The 15,464-nt window shown below is 39.3% G+C and overlaps 1 protein-coding gene across 3 annotated transcripts in view; it reads left to right on the forward strand.

Annotated features, from left to right (window-relative positions):
- LOC135713169 (phosphatidylinositol 3-kinase catalytic subunit type 3-like) overlaps positions 1 to 15,464 on the forward strand; it is a 116,950-nt gene that overhangs the window by 68,459 nt on the left and 33,027 nt on the right. For all 3 annotated transcript variants that reach the window (XM_065236281.1, XM_065236282.1, XM_065236283.1), the window contains 3 exons: positions 10,879 to 10,964; positions 11,149 to 11,515; positions 11,575 to 11,671. In XM_065236281.1, the coding sequence (XP_065092353.1) occupies positions 10,879 to 10,964; positions 11,149 to 11,515; positions 11,575 to 11,671 (550 nt within the window). The remainder of the gene's footprint in view (positions 1 to 10,878; positions 10,965 to 11,148; positions 11,516 to 11,574; positions 11,672 to 15,464) is intronic.

Below are 15,464 nucleotides of genomic sequence, written 5' to 3' on the forward strand. Positions count from 1 at the left end.
ATTTTCGACGGAGAACACTCAGCAACAGTGCTGCAAAATCTCGACAGTACACGGTGATATTGACAATTCTGCTTTGGTCACTCATTGCAACCAGCAGTCATAGTCAAGGCAAACCATGTCAATTGTCAATGACAATGCTGTCAGTGACGAACATGTGCAGATTTATTTATTAGCTAAATTTGTAACGAAATTAAATGACTTGAGCAAAACAATTACATGGATCCATTTTAGTGAATAAGTATCTACGTCCTGAGCTACTTGGATAATAATAATGTGACACAGAATGTACTAAATTACACTTTTTGTTACCAGGTCATTGACGAAAAAATGAATGAGATTTTGACGAAGGTTTTTTTGAGGATCAAGTCTGTCAGTGACTATGTGACGAACAATTTAGTCAATATCACGCGAAAGTCTGTCAGTGACAATGACAAATCTCAGCACTGCTCAACAACATATTCTTGTTTGTGATTCTGTCCAATTTGTAAGGTATCCAAATTACAGTCATTCGTAAATTTATTATTGAATATATGGGCGAATTATCTATTATTGAATAACAATTATTTACGATAATTACATGAAATAAACAAAATATAAACTACAGACAAAACGTGACAACTAAAATCTCAAAAAGGTATTCTCACAAATGTATTAAACGCAACCAGGAATCTGAAAACCATTAGACGCTATAATGATACTCTGCACATGCTAGACGCAAGAAGAGGCCAAAAGGCAAGCGTCCGACACATAAAACCCGCCAAATCCACTCGCAGCCACAATCAACGATTCTACGAATCGCGAGCGCTCACGAATCATAAAACCGCTGACTGCGACACTCTGAAAGCGAAATTGACGGCTCTATGCGTCAAACACCCGCCCTCCAATCTCCTCCCGTATCCAACAAACACAAATCCCCATTACAAACTCCGAAAATCACTCATCTAAAGCAAGTGAGTGGAAGCAACCCTGCATGCAACCATTCTTCATGATACACTTTTTCTGCCTATCTTTCTATTAGGCCTATAGACATGCGTTAGCTTCGAAACTTCTAACCAAACTGGGAAATCTATCAGATCACAAAAATTGAAAAAACTTTCAAAGGTATTATTGATGTATCGTATCGTATGCTAATGCCAATTGACTGAATATGCTAAAATAAAATAAAATTTTAATAACATGATATGCAAAATTTACTAGAAGATCATTACTTTATTGGTGAGAAGCTTCTAATAAGCCCTCCCAGTTCCTCTGTATACAGAACAAATCTGATACTATAATAAGAATTGCTCAGTCTGCATGAAGCAGCCGATTTCATCAAGGAAGTTCTATTAACAACCAAGAAAATTATCGTTTGAGGTATACTGAAGCATTAAGAAGGTGATACATGTGTCACTATAGGAAATAATCATCGTTGCAAATATAAAGAAATTAAACATAACCCTTTGCTTCAGTACCGTCAACCTCCATGTCCATGAGGAGGGATCGACGGCTCAGAAGATTGTTGTGCTGAAAACACCAACGTAGATGGGGTCGATGTATGTCGAATCAGTGTTTCCACAAGTGCATACAAGTGCATCAGCATAGCACTAATCACTTTCGGGGCGACCCCGGCGTAGTGGTTAGCATCCATGCCTCTCACGCCAAAGTCTCAAGTTCAAATCTCACCCCCGGACAAGTCACGAATGGCCCAAGAGTGTTAAAGTGACTATAATAAAAAAAAATAAAAAAAAAAAATAATCTTTTTCGGGGGATATCGGGGCACTTCACTCGCGCACTTTCGGATCAACAACGAAAATCTTAATTGAATGCAATACCCTGCCGTTCTACGCATATCAGTCCCATGTTTCAAAAGTTGCTTCTGAGAAAATCGCGAATAATGTTTCGAATCATTTCTGCTCATTGGAAGAAATATACGTTAAAATAAGTTACCGCATTATTCACATTACAACAGCATCAATATGTTTTAGTGAAAACTACAGAAATTACCTTCAAAGAAAACAGTTAAGCCTATTTTATACGAACAATATTTAATGGGACTGTTATGTTTAGAAATTTGCAATGAAGTAGGATATTCTACGCATGTTAGTCCCACTAGGAACTGTTACTTTCAGTGTTGCTTTGATGGCTACGTTGCGTTTGACGTCTTTAATCTTGTGCTTGCATGAGCGTGCTTGCGTTCTCCGCGAAGTTTTTTAAGATCCTGGATAGTTTGTATAGCTTTCCATCATTAAATTATACCAACTATAAATTTGTTGACATTGCTACTTCTATAAAACTATTAAAGGTATGGGCATTTCAAGCAACTAATGATGAATGCACTATTTAGAACATAAACTTCTTAACGTCTTGTTCTACTTAGCAAGAATAACGTAGGCCTAAAGGAGATTGTGCTTAATCATTTTGAGTCCAACCATAGCTTTATGGTGGCTGACATGCTGTGGACAAAAGATCAATACGTTACACGTAGAATGACGTTACACGATCGTTGACCGTGGGCTTCGATGATTTCAAGAAATACTTTGGATGAGTTGACATGCACATGCAAATTTCTTCCGTACGGAGTCGACCTTTATGCTGCGTAATATCATATTATAAAAGGGGCTTTTCATGAAACACGTAGACACTATAGGGGGAGTGTGAGGGTGGAGAGTGTCTAAGTAAGTGTCTAATAAGGCATTGTTTGAAATTATAAACTGGTGTTTTAATATGAAATCCCGTTTTTCTAAATATTTATCAACATAAAATAAAACTTCCACTTCCTAAAATGGTTCATACCGTTTCTTTTGATTATATAAATCCTGTTTCAAAAATTTGTGTACACAAATAGATTCGTTAATGATAGATTCAGTCAAGATAATCTTTGTGGGACAGTTATGCGTAGAATTTCAACATGGGACAATTAGGCTTGATATTGTTTTATACAAACCCAGAACAAATGATACGTTTTTCTATTTTCATTCCAAAGTCTACCTAAACGAGTACTGCTTTATGAACAAAAGTGAAAAACGTCCATAAGTAACATGGGACAGATATGCGTAGAACGGCAGACGACCGGACAACAGGACAGAAAAAGGGATGTATCGCTTCCGACGGTATATTTTGTACTATCTATATTTACAATTGTCTCCTCTATCCTACCTATTTAAAATGTACTTCGTGACCACTACAAGTGGACATCAGTGTGTAGCGCATGCGAGCAGCTTCCTCTTTCTTCTCTTATCAACTAGATTAGGGTGATACCGTTTTAGTTTTAGATTCGTTTCAATTTATAGAATTATGATTTAACTTTAACTTTATCTATGGGATTTAGTTAGTTAATTTAGGTTAAGTAGGTTTAAGTTCATTTAGCATTAATTTAGTTTAAGTTTAGTTTAACATCAATGATTCCGGCCACCTTGCACTAACTTGGTTGGTTCAACACTGCTTGCAAATTCTAATCATAATCTCTCTCCTGATATCCGCCAAAGTGGGGCGCACGGGGCGAGATGAAACACCAAACAATTTTGTTTTCCGTACACCATTCGAGGATTTGCTTCCGATCAGCTTCGTTGGTCTTGATCATCTGGTAAATTCTATGCAGCTCGTTAGCTGCACCCTTGAAAGCGGTGCCGTTGTCGCTGTGGATTTCGGTCATCCTTCCACGGCGAGTGACGAAACGGCGGAGAGCGGCTAGGACAGCCGGCGTAGATAGATCGGATACAAGCTCGATGTGAACGGCACGAGTGGCGAACACACAAATATGGCGATATATGCCTTCGTTGGTGCCCGATTGCGGATCGGCGACTTGATGTACACGGGGCCGCAGTAGTCGATCCCGCATAAGGCGAATGGTCTTGTCGGAGTAACTCTTGATGTGGGCAAGTCGGTGATGATCTGCTGCACCAGGACGGGTTGACTTGTGTGGCACTGGTGGTACGTACGGCGAACAAGGTTTCGACCACCGATGATCCAGAACTTCTGGCGAATCGTGGCGAGCATCAGCTGGGGACCAGCGTGAGGCAGCGTCTTGTGGTAGTGATCGGCCAACATATTGGATAGCAGATGCTTTGATGAGAGGACGATCGGGTGTTTAGCATCTTCGGAAACTGCGGCGTTGCCGAGTCTTCCACCAACTCGAATCAAGCCTTCTTTGCTTACTCTTGGATTGAGCCACTTCAGTGGTGATGACGACGGTACTCGTTCTCCAGCACGAAGATTGGAGAATTCCTCGCAGAACGTTTCCCGCTGAGCCAAACGAGCTAAAGCAAGATCTGCTTCACGTAGGTTGGCAGTGGTTATGGTTACGAATAATTCGATAGTGTTTTTCTTGATGGTTGCCTTCAAGGCACGGAAGTACCGCATCCAGTATGCGATGGATCGGTGAAGCTTATTGAAGCTGGAATATCTATTGAACAGTTGATCGGAAAATCTTGCATCAAGAGTAGACAGCATGGCTACTCAGGTTCTCGTTTCGGACATTCAAAGCGGATCAAGGATGACTTACGGGCCAGTCAGATGGTAACTTGGATAACCACTCCGGACCACTCCACCAGAGCACGTGGTCTTTGATGTCAACTGGATTAATGCCACGGGAGAGAGGATCAGCTTGGTTGGATACTCCGGAAACGTGTTTTCAGTGATAGGATTCTGTTGTTTCCTGGATCTTGGCGACCCGATCACCGACGAACGTTTTCCACCGGGATGGCGATGGCCCGCATCGGGATGGCGAAAGCCCGCTGAAGTTTTCTTCTGGACTGATTCATCCACTGTCCTGCATTGGTTGGAGTAACCAATGCAGGACAGTGGATGAATCAGTCCAGAAGAAAACTTCAGCGGGCTTTTGTATGGAATGTACCACCTTCTCGTGTAGCTTCAACGACAATACTGCTGCGCACAACTCCAGACGTGCGATAGTGTGTGATTTGGCCAACGGAGCCACCTTTGACTTGGACGCCAGATGAGTCCGAGAGTGGAAACGGATTGGTCGTCTTGCAGGTCATGGTACGGCGCGAATGCTAGATCTTCTTTGGGAATATCGGCTAGTACTTCAGGCGAGTTTGAAGGCCATTTCTTCAGCGGAAAGCCTGCTGCTGAAAGCATGGCGGACATTTCTTGGTGAATGCGGATGGCGGAATCAACATTGTCGGCACCAGACAGGAAGTCATCTACATAAAAATCCTTCTGGGCTACCGCGGCTGCGGCTGGATAGTTCTCGGCTGCGTCTTGCGCAATCTGAACGATAGTGGGGGTTGCCAGGAATGGAGAGGATGCAAAACCATACGTTACTGTTTGCAGCGATTGATTGGTCTGGGCTGGGACGCCAGAGGATAAGTTGATACCGCCGGAAGAGGTAGTGCAGCAGAATTTGCCGATACATTTTTTCAACGTAAGCGACGAATGCGATTTGGTAGATGTGGAATCTGATGTGGATCGACAGTAGATCTTCTTGAACGACGGGTCCAACTAGTTGAAGGTCGTTCACGGAGAATCCAGATGACGTCTTGCACGACGCATCGAACACAACTCGAACCTTTGTGGTGGTGCTGGATTCTTTGAACACCGGATGGTGTGGGAGGTAGCAGTGCGGCTGGCTTTCATCTACTGGATCCAGGAGTTTCACCATGTGATTCAGGCGCTCGTATTCTTCCATGAAGCGACAGTAGGCCTCTTTGGTGGTTGGATCTCGCTCAAGTCGTTTTTCGAGGTTCAGGAAGCGGCGCTCGGCGATCAAACGGGATTGACCGAGATTGACGAGTGGATCGTGGGTGAGTGGCAAGGAAACGATATAACGACCTGGCGAATCGCGAGTGGTGGTAGTGGCATACAGTTTTACAGAGATTTTCTTCTGCCGTAAATTTGGAACAGGGTTCAACGGCTTGTAACTCCCAGAACTTCTGGAGGGCTTGTTCCAGATTACGGTCCACAGTAGTGAGGTGACAAACACGTGGAACTTCAGGTGATAAGATGGATACCTTCCCGGAAACAGTCCATCCGAAAGAGGTCTCGACGAACACAGGTTGCTCATCGCCGCAGGAAATCTTACTGCCAGTGTGCAGTTCGTGGCACACTTCTCAACCGACAATCAGGTCAATGTCGGCTGGAACGAGGAAGCTTGGATCAGCTAACGGAACTTCAGGAAACTTCCACGAGGAAACATTAATTGGCATGGTTGGCAAGCAGACTGTGGGTTCTTCAGGATGAGGAACTCGAGCGTGGTACTGTACGAACGCAGCGTGGATTTAGTTATTTATTTGTCGTCAATCAGTGTAGACCGTTTTACAATTGTTGTCTTAAGAGCTATGTTTACAATTTTGTCTTTGTTTATATTTTTTTATAATATGTCTTGAGAACAAGTTAAAACATTACTTCTAGCTGACGTTATGCGAGGAATTAAAATATTACTTTAATTTGGTTTTTGTCATTGTAAAGTCAATGTTATCGCAGTGCTTATTATATGTATCCATCATTTGGTTCAAGGGTCCAAATTTGGCATAATTCGTACGATGACGATTTGTAGCAAATATATTTCTATTTCGTAAATGCCTAGATGGTGTATACAAATTTAAGGATGACAATAGTTCTATTGAATCAATTCGATGTGATACGATATCATTTACGAATGAAATCATAGCAAATTCACGACGCTCTTTTAATGTTTGGATATTTATGAGCATACACCGAGCTGTGAAAGATGGCAGAAGAAATACAGTCCGACCTAACTTGCGGAGTGCATTACAATAGAAACTGCTTTTGAACGGACTCTATTCTTTCTTCGTGTGTGATTCAAAAAGGATACCAAACTATGCTGCAATATTCTAATATCGACCTTACATAAGCAATGTACAATCGTATACGGATCTTGAAAGTTATAATAGAAACGTTGTATGAAACCAAGCATGTTGTTAGCTCTGTTAATAATTGTGTTATAATGATCTGTGCAAGTAAGTTTTGAGTCCAAAATAACACCTAGATCCCACTTTTCTACGATCTGGTTTCCTAAAGTGATTGTTATATCGGGTAGGACTCGTTTTCTTACAAATGGTAATTGAGTTACATTTTTTTATACTTAATTGTAGCAGGCTTTTTTTGGCACCAAGTATGGAATATCTGTATTTCCTCATTGAATGTGATGATGTCTTTGGCATCTTTTATTTTCAAAAAAAGTTTAATGTCGTCAGCATAGATTAAACCTTTCAATTTCTTAGTAATGAAAGATATGTCATTGACGAAGAGAATAAATAAAAGCGGTCCTAAATGGGAGCCTTGAGGAACTCCAGAAGTGACATCAACGGGATTTGATGTCTTTCCTTTGTATTTTACTATTTGATGGCGGTCAGTTAAATAGAATTCAAGCCACTTGAGGAGTGCGTAATGAATTCCCATTTTTTGAAGTTTAAAAAGAAGCATGGGTATGTCAATTCGATCAAACACTTTACTGAAATCTGTATACAACACTTCTACATGGTTTCCGTTATCCATTGCATTCAAGGAATAATTAACTAATTCGAGCAAATTCGTAGTTGTTGAACGGCCTTTAAAGAAGCCATGTTGCATAGTAGTTATTCTGTTTTTAATTTGAAGAAAGAGTTTTTCATTCACAATCGCCTCGAAAAGTTTCGGAATGCAAGAGATTATAGCTATACCACGATAATTACGTATGTCGGATTTTTTGCCCGATTTAAAGATAGGCACTAAAAACGAGTTTTTCCATATTTTAGGGAAGTTTCCGGATTCCAGTGACATATTGAAAATCCAAAATAATGGAGCAGTAAGTTCACTTGCTAAAGCTTTCATAAAAACTGGCGGAACACCGTCAGGGCCAGGATCTTTAGATGCATCTAAATTGTTTAAACCCTTTAAGATATCATGAACCTTGATTTGACTTACGCTGATGTCACTTGAAAATTCTGGATAAGATTCAAAATATTCACGGTCACGGTCCTCTTCTGAAAACGTAGTATAGATTTCTTGGAAGAAATTTGCAAACAAATTGCATATATCTTCCGAGTTCTCACCTACCCTATCGTCCAAATGCATCTTTGATGGAAAATTATCAGATTTTAATTTGGTTTTCACATAATTGAAGAATTTCCTAGGACAAGATTTTATTTCAAGTTCAGTTTTTAAATTGTACTCCTCAAATGCCATATTCACGGCTAAATTTAACTGATCGCAAATGTCTAAATAGTATGCCAATTTAATTAATTTTTTTTTTTTTTTCCTTTATTATAGAGATTTTTAGCCATAGGCTAGTTCATCTCTTATTTAATGTAATAGCAGCAGTCAACTTGCGCTTGATCTGCTTCGACGTTTCACCGATTCCAGACATGGCGATGTCTACATTCGTATGTCGGATATTGAGTGTGTTCGCAAGCTTCTTCGTGATGAAACTGCTCATCGATCCTGAATCTGGGAGTGCACGCACGGAAAACTCTTTGCCATTCTGGTCCACAACTAGGAGGTTAACCGTTTCCAACAGGACCGTGGATTGTCACGACTGTACCGACAAGCTCACTTGGGGGTTCGGATTTACTGATCCGGGGGTTTCGACGGCAGTCGACGTGGATGGATTCGGTTGTCGGGGTGGCTGACCAGATATGACAACTGGAGTGGATTGTACCTTCGGGGCTGCAATTTCGTGTAGCAGTGTATGGTGTTTCTGGTGACAGGTTCGGCAATCGTACTTTTATGTACAATTCCTACTTTGGTGTCCAGAGCGGAAGCAATTCCAGCATAGGCGCTTCTGAGATACCAGTTCTCGTCGCTGGCGAACGGAAATCTTGGAAAACGCTGGACACTGGAACAGTAAGTGGTTCTCTGGACAGGCGCTACAGTACGGAGCGGAGTTCTTGGATTCGGTCGTGGCGGAATTGGATACCATCTTGAATGACTTCTTCTGGATCGGATTGGAACCGGCCACCTTGGCTTGCCCGGGTTGATACGAACGATGCTGCAGATCGGTAACAACGGACTTCAGTATTCGAACCCTTTGGTATAGGAAATCAACTAACTGCTCGTAGGTGACATCATCACTGCTACTGGTCTTCTCCTCCCAGGCTCGGAGGGCCGTAGGATCCAGTTTGTAGCATAGCATGTTGATCAACGGTGTGTCCCAGTGGACTACAGGTTCGTTCAGCTTCGCTAAAGCCTTGATTTGTTAGTTGTTATTTGAAGGAAGGCATCCAGTCGTAGGTTTGGAAATTGCAACTATTGTTTACCCCTACCACGATATGTGCTCCTGTCATCGTCGACTTGACGATCTCGAGGGGAAGTCGACGATGACAGGAGCACATATCGTGGTAGGGGTAAACAATAGTTGCAATTTCCAAACCTACGACTGGATGCCTTCCTTCAAATAACAACTGAAGTGCGGTAAAAAATCGGTAGAACTGTTTCAAACACACAGTTGATACTTGGGGGGGGACACCCCTCACCATCCTTCTCCAAAGGGGGAGTTTGGTAAAGAGAGATGTAAAAACCGATTTGTACCTTCCTTAAAAGTTGTCCTAGCTCGCTATTCTAATATCTATATACAATCTTCACACTGCCGTACTCTAACGGAACTATCAACTCTATGCTTTCATCTACTCCATCTATCGTATAAAAATTACCACTACAGTCTGTTATTTGAAATTAGCATCTTCAACTATGTAAATCGTTGACTTCACGTAGAAGTAATACTAAAAACATATAGTCAAAGTATCAATCAGTAGTCGAAATACGCGTATCTGTCAAAAAATAAGCAATTATAACGGAATTTAAAGGAAATTATAACATAACTTAAAGGAAATTATAACATAATTTAAAGGAAATTATAACATAATTCAAAGGAAATTTGTACTCAACACTACTAAAAAATACCATATAACCAAGAAAGACTTAATTTTTCTCTGTAACTATGTTGCAGACTTCATTTCTGTCAGAAGTGACGTTTCCGTGCTATAATTTATTGAAAAAGCCAAAAATGCCAATACGTAATACTCTGCTGATCCTACTTCCTGATTGAAGTTTGGATATACCAATGCCGAGAACAGACAATGAACATCTCCAGGAATTCTTCTGACCAAAACTGATCCCACGTCGTAAAACATAATATGTTCCATCTTTAATACGATAACAGTATTATCTCAGGTTTCCGATTTATTGAATACGGTGGTTTAGTATTAGGTTGAGATGCCCTTTGCCTAGTCTTAGTTAGCAATAAGAACTATAGTGGAAAAAGAGGAAAGGGAAAATGGAGGAACAAGTATTAGAATAAAATTCTACCATTAATTGAAAAGGGCCTACCAGCTTTTGTAAACAATTTTTTAAGCCCTTTCCTCGCAAATCAAATGACTGCCATATGTAAATGATCTGCCTTGTAAAATTAGCCATGACACCGGCCATCTGCGGACCCCATGAATCAAATCCTTAATGATCTACTTTTGATTCAATTACAGTTTTATGACCACCTCATTCCATATGGCATCACAATTATGCATCTTTCATCTATGTAAAGATAAAGGTCCTAGTCCTGGTTGCAGTTACAATGTTATGCCAATGCCCAGAGAAAAATCATACAACAATTTGTAGACTAACATGAAATTAATGGTTCAGTACACGGTAGCCGCAAAATACTCAATAATGACTATAAAGTACGCATTTTTTTAGGGAAAATGGGACTACCCATTAAATGAGTAAAATTTTACCCATCAATGAGTAATTGTTACTACATAAGTGAGTAACAACTATTCGATAATTCGAACTTTTCACATTCGGATTAATGGGATTCGAGATGATGGCGTTCGGGGAAATGTTGCACAATCCCCCTACGTACGACAAAGTAGCACAGAACTCCTTCTATATAAATGAACTTTAAAATTAGCGATAATCGTTTTAATACCACGTTAACGTTTTTAGGACAATTTAGTCGAACGGAAACATCATCGCTTGTCGCGATCAGCTAGATCGGGTTTATCTGATCGGGATGCAAAACCTACGGCAAGGTCAGTTGTCAGTTAGTACATTTATTAATTAATTTATTTGTCAATATCAAAAGGTTCAATTCAACTCCAATGATGGTTTGATTTTGAGCCCATTGAACCTGTTGATGTTGACAATAAAAAAATCCGTAACCCATCTTGTCCCACCTTTCCCTACACATGATTGCAATGTTACAATTAATTTCAGTGTACGTGATTTACTGCATTCCATCGTTCACCGATATTCTCCAACATCCATTTTAAGTAGCGAAGAACAGGATTTGATATGGAAGTATCGCTTTTATCTGAGCACTCAAAAAAAAGCTTTAACCAAGTTTTTGAAATGTATTAATTGGGAGACAGGCACAGAAGTCCGACAAGCGTTGGCTCTACTGGCTAAATGGGCGCCCATGGATGTGGAAGATGCGTTAGAACTATTGAACTCATCGTTCAACCATCCAACAGTAAGACGTTATGCGATATCAAGGTTGGACCAAGCAATGGATGGCGATTTATTGCTATATCTACTTCAACTCGTACAGGCGCTTAAATATGAACATTTTGAAGACATTATCGTAAGTTTTAGTTTGTTGATTTCTTGAATATTATAAAACCTGTTCGTTTGTCATTACAGAACTCTCACAATAATCTCTCGTTAGATAAAGAAATACTGAAACCAGTTGAAGATAACCATGTGGAAACCAATTTAGAAGTATTTAATGAATCTGATGGTGAGTAATTCCGAGTGCAACATTATACGTATAAATTATGCCTGTTGATAGTGAAAAAAAAACAGAAATGCAAATGTAAAAAAGGTACATTAATCAAGGGGCAAGGATCAGTTCAAAATACCGGAGGTCTTTCCTCCTTAAGGCACTAAGGGGCTATCCATAAAACATGTTTTTTTTTAGGGAGGGAATGGTTTGGGACCTCAAACAGCCTAGTCAGCAAAAGCAAGGTATTACCAAGCCGAAGACTGCGGGTTCCCTGGGTAGATTGAGGACTGTATCGAAAATAAGTTGTAAACAATCTTTACAACTTATTTTTGATATAAAAATATTTTAAAATGAGAAAAGTCTTACATTTTTTGTCTCATGTCCTTCTTAAACCCTGGTAGGGTAGGACCCAGAAAAGACGAACACCCTTATATTTTCCTATATTTTTAAAAACTGCGCATACCTACCCTTAAATAATGATCCTTAGATGGAACGTTTCAAAAAATGATTTAGAAATACATAGGGTTTTTGATCTAATTTCCGTCCTACTAAGCACAACCCGCGCTTTATTTTTCTTTTCTGAACGAGTTTAAACAAAAAATGGAATATTTCTATCAAAGATGACTTGCAAATTTATTCACCTTTCCATACGTACCGTTGGATTTGATAAAGAGTCACAAATTGTTGAGATATTGTCTAAAATCTAACACTGCTTCTTGATTCTAAATTCGTTCTACGAGTTTCAATTCCGTCCTAACGCATTGAAACGCCATTAGATTTTCTTCGTCCTACGGATAAACGTAGAAAAAGGGGATTCGTTAGGAGCGCTTCTTTTGTTTTGAGAACAATGAGCGTAAATATTCATATAATGCGCTCTAACAGGATTTATGTTGTAGCTAATGAACTAACGCATCGGAACAAACCCATTATTGATTTGTGCACGGTGAAATCATTGATATTATTGATCTTTTCTGATCGATAGAACGGAAATGGGCGATTACGACGAAGTAGCGCTCTACTCTATTCAATAACAACCGAGAAATTGATGAAAATATACCGAACGAAAAAAAACCTCTCTTTGTAAGAAGAATTTGCTATTGGCCATCTAATGATAACAGTGCTGCTTGTGGCAAATAGGAGAGCTAGAAAAATAAAGCTTCATAATTTTGTACGGCGAGGTATGGGAGAATATTTTTAAATTGATTTTATTTTATGAATAAAGTATTTTTATTAATTTGGTTATGCATACGCGGTTAGAAAAGTTAAAATCTATAGATCTAAACGAAAACTAAACAAAAAATAAACAGTTAAATTTATACTATCGGGTTTTCACAGCAGCAATACAAAAATAACAATTTTTATTTTTCGATAATAATTGCTTTTTAAGATTTCTCTTCTATACCTCACCGTGCAACATTTTGAAACCATCATCATTTTAATATTTCTCCTATCCTCAACGCTATCGTTAGATCGCCAATAATCAATATCCCTTTTTTTTTTGTTTTGTCTGTTACCACTTTCAATTAATGTTTCAACTTGGCGCAGGTATTTTATTTTGATAAACTAAGGAATTCCTAATTGTAATTGTAATTGTAATTGTTCAGTGCATACCTAGGCTGTGCCTTCCGCTAAGAATGCTTATCTAGGGACCAACCCCCTAGTCTATACACCTACTGTCCTTCCCGTTGCACTCGTCAGCTCGTGCGATACTCTAGACACACATGGGTGGTCGTATCCGGGTCCTCCCCTGGGTAGGCTCGTGACCGTCCAGGTTCTGGTACATTAACTTATCTATATGCATGGTAATTATACTTTTAAAACTCACCTTTTGATTATAATGTCGAAAATGCTGAAACTATTTATTTAAAGGTTAGCGATCCATATAAGGTGTGTGCTGCGACAGAGTAGTAATTGAAGGAAATGAGGTTCTGATGTGAAGTATAGGTAATTCTAAAATAGGTAAATCAATTAATCATTAGCTGCTAACAGTTACTAATAAATGGGTACGATAAATCACTCATCAATGAGTTTTGTCACTCCCACTGAAAAATGGGCAAAACCTTAATCATAAATGGATATTCGATTCCTACCGTGTATTTAAAGTAAAGTTAGGATCTTATCAAGCAAGCACACACCTTTTACGATTCTTATCCTACTTACGGTTTCCTGCACATACGTCTTTTCCTAGATACAAGCTTCGTCCAGTATACATTGGCTGTCTCCAACCGGCATGATCCTTTCTGTCTGCTTCCTCTTGCCGGTGCAAGTTTAATTCTTCTTTTCTTGTTCGAATTTTCTCGCTACTTTTCTCCTATTGATTTTCTGGTCTTTTTCCTTTTTGTCCTCAGGCAGTTAATATTAGTACATGATAAGAAGAAAGAAAGAAACAGAACAAGTTAAGTGTGAGCCGCATGCATTGGTTACTTATTTGGGTCATGGTGTTGTCTTCCCTATTTATTTGCCTCTATTCGCTCTCATATCGCAACGTTTAACTCACCCCCTTCCCTCACACTATTATGGTCGGAAAAGAGAACCCATATTTAGTAATCTATCGCGAACTGCGATGCAGAAGATATTAATAGCAAACTAATCTGGAACTGGTCTAAGACATATAACCCAGTGAGTATTGACACATCACACTGTTGTGAATGAGCACGGACGCGAGATTTACTAGAGTATTAAATGCAAAACGCAAATTCAAAATAAAACTTGACAAGACATCGTCAATCCCCTTATTCTTGGGCAGGGTCTGACGATGTGAATCTGATTTTGATCAGTGAACGGGCCCCATATTGTACATTTTCTCACTATGAACCTGTCATTTCCAGCCTATCTGAACTATTTAATAAATGAAAACCAAACATGGGTTACGCTTCCCCTAAGCGGGCCCTCCGCATCCTATCTCCGTCTTATCTCAAATGCCAATGGTTTGAATGTATCAATATATACATTGGAAATGACGTTCAATCAAATAAACCCATACCCCACTCACTTGGCCAGGCTTCAGAATCGTCCAGTGGGCAGTACGCTCTACACTCCAAGTTCCCTTTCTTTCAAATTCACCCCAAATTTGATATTTTACCCTTTTGAGTGTTGATTAATCACAATGAAACATTGTGACAGAGCACGGACTTGAGGTTACTAGAGTATTAAATAATCTAGGTCCTATTTAGGATTATATCTGAAAAATCCAAATATGGCCAACGCCCACCAACTAAGGAATTCCTAATTCTTAAAAACTCAAAAACATCATACAAGAACAAATTCTGCTATAGGTGCACGTCTTCCCCCACAGGGGTGCTCATTAGTGTGTCAATGAAAATCGACATCGATACTAATGTAATCGATCTTTCCTTTACGGATTCCTTTTGAACTGCGACTGGGGAAAAAATAATTTCTGTAGACGTAAAAATGTCATTGCTTTTCAGCTGCTTAAGAAGTAAACTTCACAAAAAAAAAAACAAATAAAAAACTATTCTTTTAGGTTCTTTTACAATCCTAGATTATGATCTTCTTATACATTTTGGACAGTGTGACAAAAAAGGTTTTTCTCAATTTTTGTACACATCGTACAATATATTTTTGAAGTTGTTTCACTTGTGAGTTTAGTGAAAAACGTCTGGGCTGGTGGGACTCTGATGTTTATTTATTTATTTATTTATTTATTTGTCGTCAAGCGGTGTAGACCGTCTTACAGTTTTTGTCTCAAGTGCTATTTTACAATTTTGGCTTTGTTTATATTTGTTTATAATATGTCTTGAGAACAAGCTAAAAAAAAACTTCTGGCTGACGTTATGCGAGGAATTAA

The sequence above is a fragment of the Ochlerotatus camptorhynchus genome, unplaced genomic scaffold (genome assembly GCF_037179485.1).
Source record: "Ochlerotatus camptorhynchus isolate MF236.1 unplaced genomic scaffold, CSIRO-AGI_Acam_v1.1 ptg000541l, whole genome shotgun sequence".
NCBI lineage: Eukaryota > Metazoa > Arthropoda > Insecta > Diptera > Culicidae > Ochlerotatus > Ochlerotatus camptorhynchus.